The sequence below is a fragment of the Callorhinus ursinus genome, unplaced genomic scaffold (genome assembly GCF_003265705.2).
Source record: "Callorhinus ursinus isolate GAN/ISIS: 27379988/994484 unplaced genomic scaffold, GSC_fseal_2.0 scaffold34, whole genome shotgun sequence".
Lineage (NCBI taxonomy): Eukaryota > Metazoa > Chordata > Mammalia > Carnivora > Otariidae > Callorhinus > Callorhinus ursinus.
In genome coordinates, this window is record NW_027397096.1 from 8,822,568 (window position 1) to 8,835,869 (window position 13,302).

General features: G+C 45.9%; 1 protein-coding gene across 5 annotated transcripts in view; it reads left to right on the top strand.

Annotated features, from left to right (window-relative positions):
- Window positions 1-2,167, top strand: part of UNC45B (unc-45 myosin chaperone B) — a 29,896-nt gene extending 27,729 nt beyond the window's left edge. For all 5 annotated transcript variants that reach the window (XM_073879430.1, XM_073879429.1, XM_025851547.2 and 2 more), the window contains one exon: window positions 1,516-2,167. In XM_073879430.1, coding sequence (XP_073735531.1) covers window positions 1,516-1,776 — 261 coding nt within the window. In that variant the 3' untranslated portion in view covers window positions 1,777-2,167. The remainder of the gene's footprint in view (window positions 1-1,515) is intronic.
- Window positions 2,168-13,302: the final 11,135 nt, after the last annotated feature.

Sequence of the window (13,302 nt, forward strand, 5' to 3'; positions counted from 1 at the left end):
TTAGATGATGCTCTAAACGTTTACATTTATTAAGTTATTCCATCCTCCCAACAACCCTGGGTGGTGGGTATGGTTATTATTATCCCTATTGACCGGAGAGGAAAACTGAGTGCAGAAAAGTAACTAGCTCAAGGCCACACTGCCAGGTAGTTGGGAAGGGATTGGAATCCTTCAGTATTGCTGACCGTCTCCTGGCCACTTCTTTCTTTTCTTCCTGAGGGGCTCTGAAATCTTGGCTACATTTCTGTGCCTGGGAGCAATGGCACGGACCTGTTATATTACCCATCAACCTTAAACCTTCCCTGAATCCTACCACAGCTAGATAGATTCTCATTTCCTTTTCTTGTGGTAGGAGGCTTGGTGCAGATTTGACAAAATCTGCCTAGAAGCCAAAAAGCCAATAATTCGTCTTTTCTTCCCCTCTGTGCCTGTCTCCCCATTTGAGAGGGGTCCATGTAGGAAGCTGTCCCTGTTGACAAATGGAGGGTGAGGTAACAGGTACGAGGAAGCAAAGGGGAAATCCTTGGATTAGTGGGTAAAATCATCATCTCTGTCCACTTCTCTTTGTTGAGCTCTTACTATGCTCCAGCCCCCGTGCTAAGCTCTGCCCATGCACTAAATCATCACAATGTGAAGAAGTAGGTATACCAGATGATGGAGGGGCTCCTGAAACTTCGGGAGGTTAAAAAACTGATCTAAGGTCATATTTGGTAAGTGACTAACCTGGGACCTGAGCTGGTCTCTCTGACTCCAAAACCCATACCAATAACTATTCTTCTCTGCCGCTCATGTGTCTCTGTTGAATTCTGTAAAGTCAAGCCTCCTGGTTCTATTGTTAGCTCCAACTCTTGTCTCTTGGGGTGATCAGATGGTCTAGAGTCCTGCCTTCCACAAGCACAGTAGTCGGGCTGCTTCACAACTGGGAATGGAGAAGAGGGATGGGGGAGGGACGGAGGAGATGCTGTGCTCCAGACTCCAGTATTAATTCCAGTTGCAGTCAGGACTGGTGGAGCGCAAGCCCCAGGCGTGCCTGGAGCTCATGTCTCTAAGGGCACTTGGGTTGGCAGAAGCAGGCATTGCCCGTGTGCCCAGGGTTAGAATCCTCCTTTCTGAACACCCTCCATCCCTATTCCAATCAGGCATGCAGTGGGTCTGTCCCTTTGCTTCTCCAGATGTTTAAAAAAAAAAAATGGACAGGTGGGTGTTTATTCTCTACTGTTTTCGCGTGTGTGATCATAGCTGAGTTACTTCCCCTTCCTACGCCTCAGTTTCTCCACTTATAATATGAAAGGGATTGGATTATGTCAAGTTCCTTCTAGTTTTTTGGTTCCCACCTGGCTCTGGTAAGGAGGTGGGCATCTGTGAGCTAGTCCCAATGGGCTCAGGTAGGCGTATGTTGAGTCCCATGCACATAACCAGATACATGCTTGCCTTCTGTTTACCTTGTCCCAAATGTCCCTTCGCCATCCCTCCACTGATTTCTCTAATCCTTCTTTATCCACCTCTGCCCTCCAGACAACTCAGTGGTTGGAGATCCTCCAGCGGCTTTGCCTGCACGACCGGCTGTCAGTCCAACACCGGGGCCTGGTCATTGCCTATAACCTGCTGGCAGCTGATGCTGAGCTGGCCAAGAAGCTGGTGGAGAGTGAGCTGCTGGAGATCCTGACTGTCGTGGGCAAACAAGAGCCAGATGAGAAGAAGGCGGCGGTGGTGCAGACAGCCCGGGAATGTCTCATCAAGTGCATGGATTATGGCTTCATTAAACCAGTGTCTTAGGGGCCCACACAGCTGCTGGGGCTGGTCCTGTAGTATGAAGAGTCCTAAGCTGGGAACTCAAGGGGTGTCATTTCAGCGGGTGATCTTAGCAGTGACAATGAAGTCTCCATATAAAAGAAAGACGAGTGTTCCCTGAGTTGTCGACCTTCCCCTTGGCCCTAGGACAGTTTGGATGTTTCATTGGCTCTCTTGCTGTCTCCTTACATCTATCATGTTCCAGAAATTCCTAGAATAATTTTCATCTGTGATTCGGAAGACAAGTTGGATAATTCTTTCAGTACCCATTCCAAAGGCCAGGATAATGGGCTGAATTCTTTGTATTTTGGAAAATGGATTTTGTGGTAAGGTAAGACCTAACAGGTGTGTGAATAAAGAAGTTAGTGCTATCATATCCGGATGTTGAGCTGTGCTGGTTTTCATAGAGAACACTTTTTGTGATCGTTCTCTAAGTGGAAGTAACCCCAATGTCCATAGAAAATGGATATATTGGCATTAATGAAATTGCAATTTCCCCTAAGACATGGCGGCCATCTGGCTTCAGTGCGTTTAAGGCTTAAGGCTTCTGGGCAGGAAAGCAGGCAGTGGTGAAAAGAAGAAACTTCTGTACGCCGAGGTTGCAAGGTGGATTGGCAGGAGGGCGCCCGTGAGAGCAGCATGTGGAGTCGGGATTGGACTAAACCACCCCGGAGCCCCCACCATGTGCGTGGTCCGCAGGAGGCGCCAGGTCAATCAGCTCTGCCGGCAGCCTGCTCCTGAGCCCTTCCCGCCTTCACCTTCTTGGGCCTGTTGGGCCTGGCACCATGTGTGTGCCCAGGAAATACTTGTTCGTTTTTGTTTTCCCTGAACCCCAACACCAGCGCCTTTTACCATCTATCGCTGAATCCCAGCTTCCTGGAGGGGCTAGGAAACTCTGCCTTTGACACATCCGCTTTAAGAATTTCAGTGATAAGGGGCGCCTGGGTGGCTCTGTCAGTTAAGCAGCTGACTTCGGCTCAGGTCATGATCTCAGGGTCCTGGGATCGAGTCCCGCATCGGGCTCCTGGCTCAGCGGGGAGTCTGCTTCTCCCCCTGCCTGCGGCTCCCCCTGCTTGTGCTCTTTCTCTCTCTGACAAATAAATAAATAAAACCTTTTAAAAAAGAGAAATTAATCGCTAAGACAAAAGGGGAAGAGTCGGAGGCTCGATTTCCTACTTCCTCCCCACCGTGCCAACACTCACTTCCTTCCCTGGGTAGGGGACAGGGCACATCTGGACAAGTCAAAACAGGAACCTATCCGCTGGAAGTGCCCCTGGGGTGAGGGCACGAGAGCCTGAGTGGGGAGGCCACCCGGGGCCACCCACCTTAGCCACCACTGTTGTCCTAACAGGCATGGATGCCCAGATCGGGTAGATATTGCTGTTGCTCGGTGCCCCCCACCTCCATGCCACCCTAGCTGGGCAGCCTCCCCCTGGGGTACAAGGAGGCTGGAGCACACTGGTGCCTCCACGGAGGTGCCTACGCAGTGGGTGGCAAACGGGTAGGGAGGTTCTTCCAGCAACTTAGCTCAGGGCCTCAAAACCTTGCTTCCCCCCACCCCTCAGAGGTCTAGTGGCTCCCTCCTGATCACTGTTAGCCAGATGGGACTGCTGAGGCAGGCGCTGCCCCACGAACTACTCTCCTGGCCAGGCAGGGTCGCTTCCTGGCTCCAGACTCTGCAGAGACTGCCCCCAGAAAGACCAGCGTGGACGCCTTAAGGCCGGGGTGACCAGGGCCGTGGGGTGGGTGGACAGGGCATGAAGCCAGATGCCACCACCTGCGAGCACTGGGAAGCCCAGAGCACACAGAAAGGAGGGGGGCTTCGGGATGATAGAAGAGAGGCAGTGGCAGCCAGGGGTGACAGTGAAGGGCCCTTTGCAGGGACAGGTCCAAGGATGCTCGGTGAGGCGCAAGTCTCCAGAGTTCCTGGACGTCCCTCCTGCCCCAGGTTCTGAGAGCAGGGAGATGCCCAGAAGGGGAGTTGCAGGTGCATCTGTGGTGCTACTCACAGACCGAGAGCTTACACAGTAATCTCCGGGAGGACTGTATAACCTCTAAAGGGGATAGAGATAAGGGAAACGCTCCAATACAGTAAAATACCAAGCCATAAGGAGGAAGACACCTCTGTCACCTCCCTTGTCTATGTGGTTCTGCCAGTAGGCTCTCTGGCACTGACCTTTGGGGTTCCTAGGTCAGCGGGCTCTTTCCCTCTCAATATCCATCGAAATACCAAGGTAAGAGATTTCCTCATGGTTCACAGAATCTTTCATAAAATGTGAAAGATTTCAGAGGAAACAGCCACACCGTAAGCCAAGGTTCTGGGAGCCAAATGAGGTAGGTTTGAGTCTCGGGTACGAACAGGTTCCTGAGATTTTATTACAAAGGGTTGTATTCCAGATGATTGCCTTTGAGTCACCGCCTTGGAGGGACAGCATTGGGTGTGGCGGGCAGGTGCTGGGCTACCCCATAAAGTCTGTGTATCCCAGCCCAAAGATCAACCATACTCCTGCGGGTATGGTCCCACAGACTGAGGCCTGCCTGAGGAAAGATTTCCTCTCCCATCTATTCATGGTGGGTGGGGGAGCTAGAAAAGAATCATCTAGGGCAGAGCCTGAGTCTGGGGGTACTGAAAAGTGGGCTGAGGATATCCCCTGGGGTCTGGGAAGGGAAAGTGCTAGGACCTTCTTTAGGATTGATTGGGTGGCTCATATGAAGTTGGTAGTTATTAAAAAAAAACAAACAAACAAACCCAAAACATGCCTGTGGTACAGACCCCAGGATACCGATGCACCCAGCCAAAAAGTGTATTTCCTGTGACATTCTGCCGTCCACCAAGTTTGGGGATTTTGTACCAACAAGTTGAAAGTGTCCTCATGGGGCGCCTGGGTGGCTCAGTCGTTAAGCGTCTGCCTTCAACTCAGGTCATGATCCCGGGGTCCTGGGATCGAGCCCCACATCCAGCTCCCTGCTCAGCGGGAAGCCGGCTTCTCCCTCTCCCACTCCCCCTGCTTGTGTTCCCTCTCTCGCTATCTCTCTCTCTGTCAAATAAATAAATAAAATCTTTAAAAAAAAAAAAAAGAAAGTGTCCTCAGGCTTTACAATGGTTGATGAATAAGTCGTAACTATCCACGGCTACCGGTTACACTGAGCTTACATATTTCTGTACAACAAAGGAGTGTTGTAAATAAACTCTTAACATTAAAAATAAAAAAAAAAGGTAATAGAGGTCACGGGAAGGGATGAGGGAGAAGCCACTGCTGCGGAGCTGGTGTCACCTGTGGCTGGGAGAGCAGAGCATATGCTGGTTGGCCCCAGGGGAACTGATTCCGCCTGGTGGCATGGGGGTGGGGTGATGATTCCCGGCGCCCAAACCAGTAGAGAAGGTCAGCCCCCGAGCTTGACAGCAGTTCCGGGTTAGAAATGTTAATTTAAATGAAACACAAAACTCCCATGCTCCTCAGAAACTAAGCAGAAGCAGAGGTTTTATTATCTTCATGCACATGGGAGACAGGGAAATGCTCTCCTTCCTTCTCCTGGCTTGAAAAAGCAACTTTGCAAGTGGATAGCACGTCCAGGAAAACAGGCGTAGATTTAAATGTTGTCAGAATTGCACATCATTTAGTTAAACAACACATCCAGAGAGCGGACTTTTTAGCAATTCGGGATTTGCTTTCTTGGGACGCAGCAACAGTCTCTATAGTCCGGGTGTTCACACAATTCTCCTTTGCTAGAAATAGCATTTGGAAAGACAGCTCAGCCAAGCTGAGTCACACCGGCTAGTCTAAGCTACAAAGGGACGTAATCTGTTTATTTTACACTCAGAAAACTACACTCATGGTACTTTTCAGGGCCAGGCACTGCAATTTCACTAGTTGCTCTGGAGAACACAAATGCCAGATCCCCAAAACTCAAAACTTAGAAGATGCAAGAGGGTCAGAATGGCACTGTTATTATTATTATTTGGACTGTCAAGTGTGTGGCCTTTTACATTCAAGAATATGGGACTATAAAACACAGATTATAGAGAGAGCCAGTTTATATGGAAAAAAGCACTCCATAATAGCAGACAACATGTTGCCTACTACTTTCCAGATAATTATATTATAATAAGAGTATTTATAAATTTAAAAAATCAGAGTTGCATTATGCACATGGCGAGTTGGTCAAATAGTTCTGCAAGGCTTTAGTATAAAATCAGCAGTTTCCTGCCTGCCCTCTTTCCTGCTCCCCAAAGGCGAACACTTTGATATTTCTTTTGGTATATACCTCCGTTTCCAAACAGTGCCATTTTCAGTTTTGTATACATACCATCTATTTGTCTATGAAAGACTCAGTTCATTTACCTTCCCTCCCTAGCTTCCTGTCCCCACATCCTACCAATGTCACCATTTGGGGTTAGAAAAATATTCAGCATTTGCCTTGTTATGACTCTCTAGTCACAGCTGGGCTAGGTGATATACTACGACCGCATTTTACTTCCCGTACAATTTTCTGCTTTGCTCAGAATTTACAATCATCTTACTTTTTGTCTAGTTTTCTATGTATGTGACACAAACTTATCTCCAAATCCTCTGCCTCAAACGAGGAAACGTTTTGTTTTTGTTGTTAATCACATTAAGTGTCAATACATTAAAGTATACCATCCATTAACGTCAATTCAGATTTCCTGTCTTCAAGACATATTCCCCTTGAGCCCTCTGCCCTTGGGTCCTGATTGCGGACCCTTTAGTGCCACTCCCCGGCTGTCATCCCCGGGCTCTCCCTTCACACGTATCCAGGGGCTTTTTTATCCGTTTGTTTTCTTTTTGCTTTTCCCCAGGGTTCGATCCTTGTATTCTGGACTGAACTGCTTGCAGCTCTATATTGTGGGAAGGGTCCAGGGCAATGCTTGGGGGGCACCAAACTTTCCCTGGTCACAGGAAACAGGGCACAGGGTTTTATAACTGTTATGAGGATTGGTGTAACTTTCCTCTTTTCTTTTCTTTCTTTTTTTTAAATAAATATTTTATTTATTTGCCAGAGATAGAGACAGCACAAGCAGGAGGAGCAGCAGGTAGAGGGAGAAGCAGGTTCCCCACTGAGCAGGGAGCCCGATGCGGGGCTCGATCCCAGGACCCCGGGATCATGACCTGAGCTGAAGGCAGATGCTTAACGACTGAGCCACCCAGGCATCCCAGCTTTCCTCTTTTTGAAGCTAAATATTGGCAGCAGCAGGGCGGTTTGTCTTCCACAGATGTTATTCAGCCCTGAAGAGTGATTGTAAAGATGAGGTGTCTCTTTTGGCAACGCTTGCTGTCAACCCAGAGATAGGGAAACTCCTGAAACTCACCTCTGCCGCCCATCTGGTTGTTCAAACAGCTGGTGATGGAGTTTCCTCCTCAAGGTCTGTAAGCTGCTCGCTCAACGCAGAGAACTTCTCATTTGGTGGTTGTGCCAAAACCCACAATTGCACGTTCTCTCTCCTGGTGTCCTCACGTCTCCTGAGCTCGGCAGCCCTTAGCCCTTCCTCACCAACGCTGAGGTCTGCTGGGGTACCTCCCGGCATTTCTTTTCTCATTCTCACTTTTGGACAATTTTCAAGAAGAGAGCATAGATGTCTTTGTGGTGGGATCTTAGAGTTGCCTCTTCAATGAGCAGCAAAAAGAAACGTTAAAAAATCCGCTGCAAAAAAAAATTTTTTTTCTTAGAAAAAAAAGACGAGATAGCATACATACATCACTATGCTAACAGTTTGTAGGTGATAAAATCTATGTTTCCTCCTCTTGTTTTTCCAGAATTAAAAAAAAAAAAAAAGAACATTGACTGTAGGTTTACCAGTGGGAGAAAGTAAACCAGAAAATGTAGGACACCAAATGTTAAAAACCTTTTGATTTTGAACTAATTTAGACCGAAAAGAGTTATAAAAATAGTACCAAGCTCCTTAGGTCCCTCACTCTGTTTCCCCTAATATGAACATCATAAAATCATAGTAGAATGAGTCAGAATAGGACATGAACATCGGTACGCTATGATTAATTAAATTATAGACATTATTGAAATGTCACCAATTTTTCCACTAATGTCCTGGTGGGAGTGTGTGTGTGCGTGTGTGTGTGAAGGAAAGGAAAAAGCGGCGGGGGAAAGATGGTGCCTGGGTGGCTTAGTTAGTGTTAAGCATCTGACTCTTCATCTTAGCTCGGGTCTTGAGCTCAGGGTCCTGAGGTCAAGCCTGGTGTTGGCCTCCATGCAGGTTTGGAGCCTACTTAAAAAAAAAAAGGAAAAAGTGGGACTGTGGAGGGGAGTGGTTTGCTCTCCACCTGGGACTAATATTATCTGGATGATCCCCCTTTTTTTTTAAGGATTTTATTTATTTGACAGAGAGAGCGTGAGCGAGAGAGCACAAGCAGGGGGAGCAGCAGGTAGAGGGAGAAGCAGGCTCCCTGCTGAGCAGGGAGCCGAATGAGGGGCTCGATCCCAGGACGCTGAGCCAAAGGCAGATGCTTAGCCAACAGAGTCACCCAGACACCCCCCCCCCCCCCTTTGTAAGATTTATTTATTTCAGAAAGAGAGAGAGCACGCAGCAGGGGAGGGGCAGAGGGCGAGGGAGAGTCCCAAGCGCACTCCGACTGAGTGAGGAGCCTGACGTGGGGCTCGCTCACAATCCTGAGATCATGACCTGAGCTGAAACCAAGAGTCCGGCGCTCAACAGACTTCACCACCCAGGTGCTCCCAGATGAGACTTCTTTACCTACTCTCTATATCTTTGAACCTTGCTTTATATTTTCTAGTTCTTTATCCTTTCCAGCTTCTTTCTGTAAGAGGTCCTCGATCTGATGACCTAACTCAGGAATCAGTGTTTTCTCTCTCCATTCTGTGATTGATCTCATCTCTTATGTTCTTTGTCTATTATATTTTCCCTACCTGATGGTTCCACTTGGTTCTTATTATTTCCATTCTCATTTCATATTTCTAATGTCTTCTTATCTCTTGTACTCTATTTATTACATTTATTTCAAATTCTTGGTCCGACTCTTCTAATAACTGCCTCCAATGATACCCAACCCATTTTGTTGACTTTCTCGGTAAACAGTCTGGTACAAGGGGCTGTTGTGATTTTGGTGAGGGGCCTCAGGTTCCCCTGGAGATACCAGACACTCTGTGCTGGGCCAATGCCAAGAGCCAGATCCTAGTTCACATCAGCTGGATGAACTCAAAGAGAGTGAAGGAAAGCAGCATTAGTGTGAACAGAATCAGACACCTGGAAATCATGGTTAAACACTTCGGTTTAGTATAACTCTCCCAAGCAAAGCCACTCCTCAGGGCAGGGCTTTTATCTTCAGTACCCCAGAAAGATTTTGGAAGGGGGCACTTCCTATTTAGTAAATCATTCTCTCTGAGGGTTTGGAGAAGGGAGGGTGGGGTGATGGAGGTCTGAGGCTACACACTCCCTAACTCATCGTCCTTACTGCCCTGATTTTATCTCTCTGGACTCCTGCACCATTGCTCCTGGCAATCATGTGTATGGGGTGGGGTAGAGGAGGCAGAGTAGAACCCAAATCTCCTCTCTCTCTCTCTCTCTCTCTGTCCCTCTCTCCTATCATCTATCTATCTATCTATCTATCTATCTATCTATCTATCTAATCTTTTTTCCTCCTAATTACCTTCTACAGTTATTCTAGGCCCCTTGGCCTCAGGCTGCAGCTACCTCTACACACACACACACACACACACACACACACACACACACACACAGAGGTTCAAAATAGCCTTCTCCCAGGGGTTGCTCTCAGACTTTTCCTGGTCTATTCTAGCATCCATGATATTTCTATAATTCCTCCAGGGTTGATCTTGATGATAGGAGCCAGAAGCCGGCGCTAAATTACCATCTCGCAAAGAACTCTAGAAATTATATGATATTTTGAAGAGTTTGAAAAGTTCTCTTCTAACCCCGAAAGGGCCAATGCTCCTAAAAAATACTTTGGTGAGTTTCCTGATTTTTTTTTCTTTCTTTCTGCGCAGGTTCATCTGAGTACTTGATTTTTTATGAAATTAATTTTGGTTTTATTCATACTTTGAAAATCTCTCCACTCCATTTAGTTTCTCAAACTTCTTGGTTTATACTTAGATAGAACAAAATCTCTAACTCTTTATTTTTAGAAAAAAAAATTTACTTATCACTAAATTAGTAATTTTCCTTTAGGCCTAAAAGGCTAAGAGATGGTGATAGAGTCTGCTGAGGTTCTTCTGACAAATGACTCAAGACCTTTTACACATGGAGGAGAGTTTCCAGTTTGCATATAGTGTCTTTGACAATGAACTAACATGAAATGTGCTTAAATTCGAGGCTCCAATATACCACGAAAAATTTAAAGCTTTGAAGCCTAGATGTCTCAACTGAGACTTCTTCTAAAGAATCTTCAAACATCCTTAGTATACAAGATGGTCACAAATATAACTTCACGAAGGGGGTCTCTATCAGACAAGGGTATGATTGTGAATGTTCTGGCCTTCATTTTCATGTAGACTCTGAGAATTCACCCACCATGATATCCTGACACCCACTACCCTCTTCCTCCAGCCTGGCCAGGGTCACTGATGATGCACCGTGTACTGTATACAATTTACCAGTGAACATTCTTTAGTCATTACTTTGTTGTACTCCTTTGATACTGTTGACTCATTCCACCCTGAAACACACCTACTTGCCTGGACTTCCTCGATAGGACTCTCTCTCTCTGTCTCTGTCTCTCCCCCCGCCCCGTTCCATGTTCCATTCGTTCTCAATCTTCTTTGAAGGCTACCTTGAAATTCTCACTCATTTCCTTTTCCTGTGATGGGAGTATTCTTCAGCCCTTGTTCTAAAGAGGATATTCTCTTCTCATTTTTCCACACGGTCTTTCTGGGTGATCTCTTCTATCTCCATTTCTCCAGGTTGGTTGTGTACCTGTATCTCCATCCTAGGCTTTCCTCTCGAAATTTAGACCCATCGCGTGGAAGTCTTCCTGTTTCCCCTTCTAGCCCATCCACTCAATCACAGTTCCTGTTCATTTTTTTTTATTGTGGTAAAAAAAAAAAAAACCACACAACGTAACACTTACCATTTTTAAATCTACAGTTCAGTAGTGGTAAATATATTCACATTATTGTGAAATAGATCACAGCTTTTCCATCTTGCAAAACTGAAACCCTGTGCCCTTAAACAGCTACTCCTCGTTCCTCCCTCCCCCAGCCCCTGGCAACCATCATTCTGCTCTTTGGCTCTATGAATTTGACTACTCTATGTTATCTTGTGTAAGTGGAATTGTGCCGTATTTGTCTTTCTGTGACTAGCTTATTTCACTTAAGGTAATGTCCTTAAGGTTCATCATGTTATATATAGCGTGTGACACAATTTTCTTCCTTTTTAAGGCTGAACAGTGTCCCATGGTATGTGTGTGTATACCACATTTTGTTTATCTGTTCATCTGTTGAGGGATACGTGGGTTGCTTCCATCTCCTGGCTATTGTTCATAGTGCCACTATGCTCATGCGTGTGCAAATATCTCTTCAGGATTCTGCTTTCAATTCTTATGGATGTATATTCAAAAGTGGGATTGCTGGATCATATGATAGTTCTATTTTCAACTTTTTGTGGAACCTCCACACTGTTTTCCACATAGTTGTACCATTTTACAATCCCATACACTGCAGAAGGGTTCTGATTTCTCCCGGTCCTCACCAATGCTTGTTTTATTTTCTGGTTTTTGTTGCTGTTTTTCTTTTTTTTTTTTTAAGATTTTATTTATTTATTTGACAGAGAAGACACAGCAAGAGAAGGAACACAAGCAGGGGGAGTGGGAGAGGGAGAAGCAGGCTTCCTGCAGAGCAGGGAGCCCGATGCGGGGCTCCATCCCAGGACCCTGGGATCATGACCTGAGCCGAAGGCAGTCGCCCAACCAACTGAGCCACCCAGGTGCCCCTGTTGTTGTTTTTCTTACAGTAGTTACCCTAATGGGTGTGAAGTGAGACCTCATTGTGGTTGTGATTTGCTTTTCTCTGATAATTAGTGATACTGAACATCTTTTCATATGCTTGTTGGTAATTTGTATGTCATGCAAATAAAATGCTTTGCCCATTTTTGAACCGGGTTATTTGATTTTCTGGTGGCTGAGTTGTAGACATTCCCTGTATGTTCTAGGTATCAACCCCTTATCAGATCTGTGAGCTGCAAACATTTCCTCCCGTTCTGCAACCTGCTTTTTCACTCTGGTGATTGTGTCCTCTGATGTTTTCAAGTTTGTTGCAGTCCCATGTGTCCATCTTTGCTTCTGTTTCTGTTCTGTTCATTTTATTCCCTAAATATCTCCCACATCCATGCAAGTCTCTTCCTCCCCACAGCCTCTCCTCTAGCCCAGACCACCATCTCACAGTTGCATGGTTGCAACACGCTCAAATGCTTTCTGTGCCTTCAGTCTTCCTTTCCACATCTTTCCCCATCCCTGAGTTAATAATACGACCCTTAAAAACCTTAAAACCTCCATAAAAACCTTCCTTACCTAAAAACCTTTATAAAGGCGTAAACCATGGCCTTCAGGACCTGTTGGTCTAAAAAACAGGTGAACTTAAATCAAGGATAGAGAACTCCATCTTGAAAAAATGAATTATTTTTACATTTATGTTCTCTGAATACTGTTAGATCTCTGATGACAGAATCAGGCATGGCTTATGTAGCTAGTCAATAGATTCCTGTTGAATGACTTGAGTGAATGAGAACATGTTTGTTGAACATTCCTGAGATTGTTGTCATTAGGTCAGCAATTATGTACTGAATTGTTATGTGCAGAGCCCTGTGCTGGGATACAAAGCTTCCGTTCCCAAGAACCTCACAGTCTGTTCAACAAATATTCAGTGAGCACCTCCTGCGTGCCAGGTGCTGTGGTATTGAAGGCAATACGGTGTTGTACAATACAGACGTGATACTTGGCCTCATGGAGCTTTTGATTGAGTAGGGAAGACACCCATAAAAGCAACGATGTAAATAATGATTCAACCAGAGTTGTTATAAGGACTATGAATGAAAAGCACAGGAATCTGTGAGAACATAGGGTTAGGGATAGTGGAGGTAGAGAGGGGCAGGGTTAGGGAATAAGACATATACACAGATACAAGTATGGCCAAAGAATGTGCTCTGTTCCACGAGAACCTCAAGCAAAGCACTAACGAGACTGAGAGAAAAGAGAATCCTACTGACCAGAGAAATGTGTTTACTATTCAAAGGAACCATTCTTTAATAGGGAATTTCTGGGCAGGCAGCAAAGGCAGTAGTCTAGGCAAGGAAGGGGATGCATGTTTGCCAAACGCTCTCTAAATTCTCCAGGCATGAAGGGGCTTCTCAGAAATGCAGAATCTCAGACCTATCTCCAAAACTACTTAATCAGAATCTACATTATAAACAAGATCCCTAGGTGATTCATACAGACTTTACAGATAACAGAATAAATGAAGACATCCTGTCAGGGGGACCGTAACACATTTTGCACCCCCACCAATAAG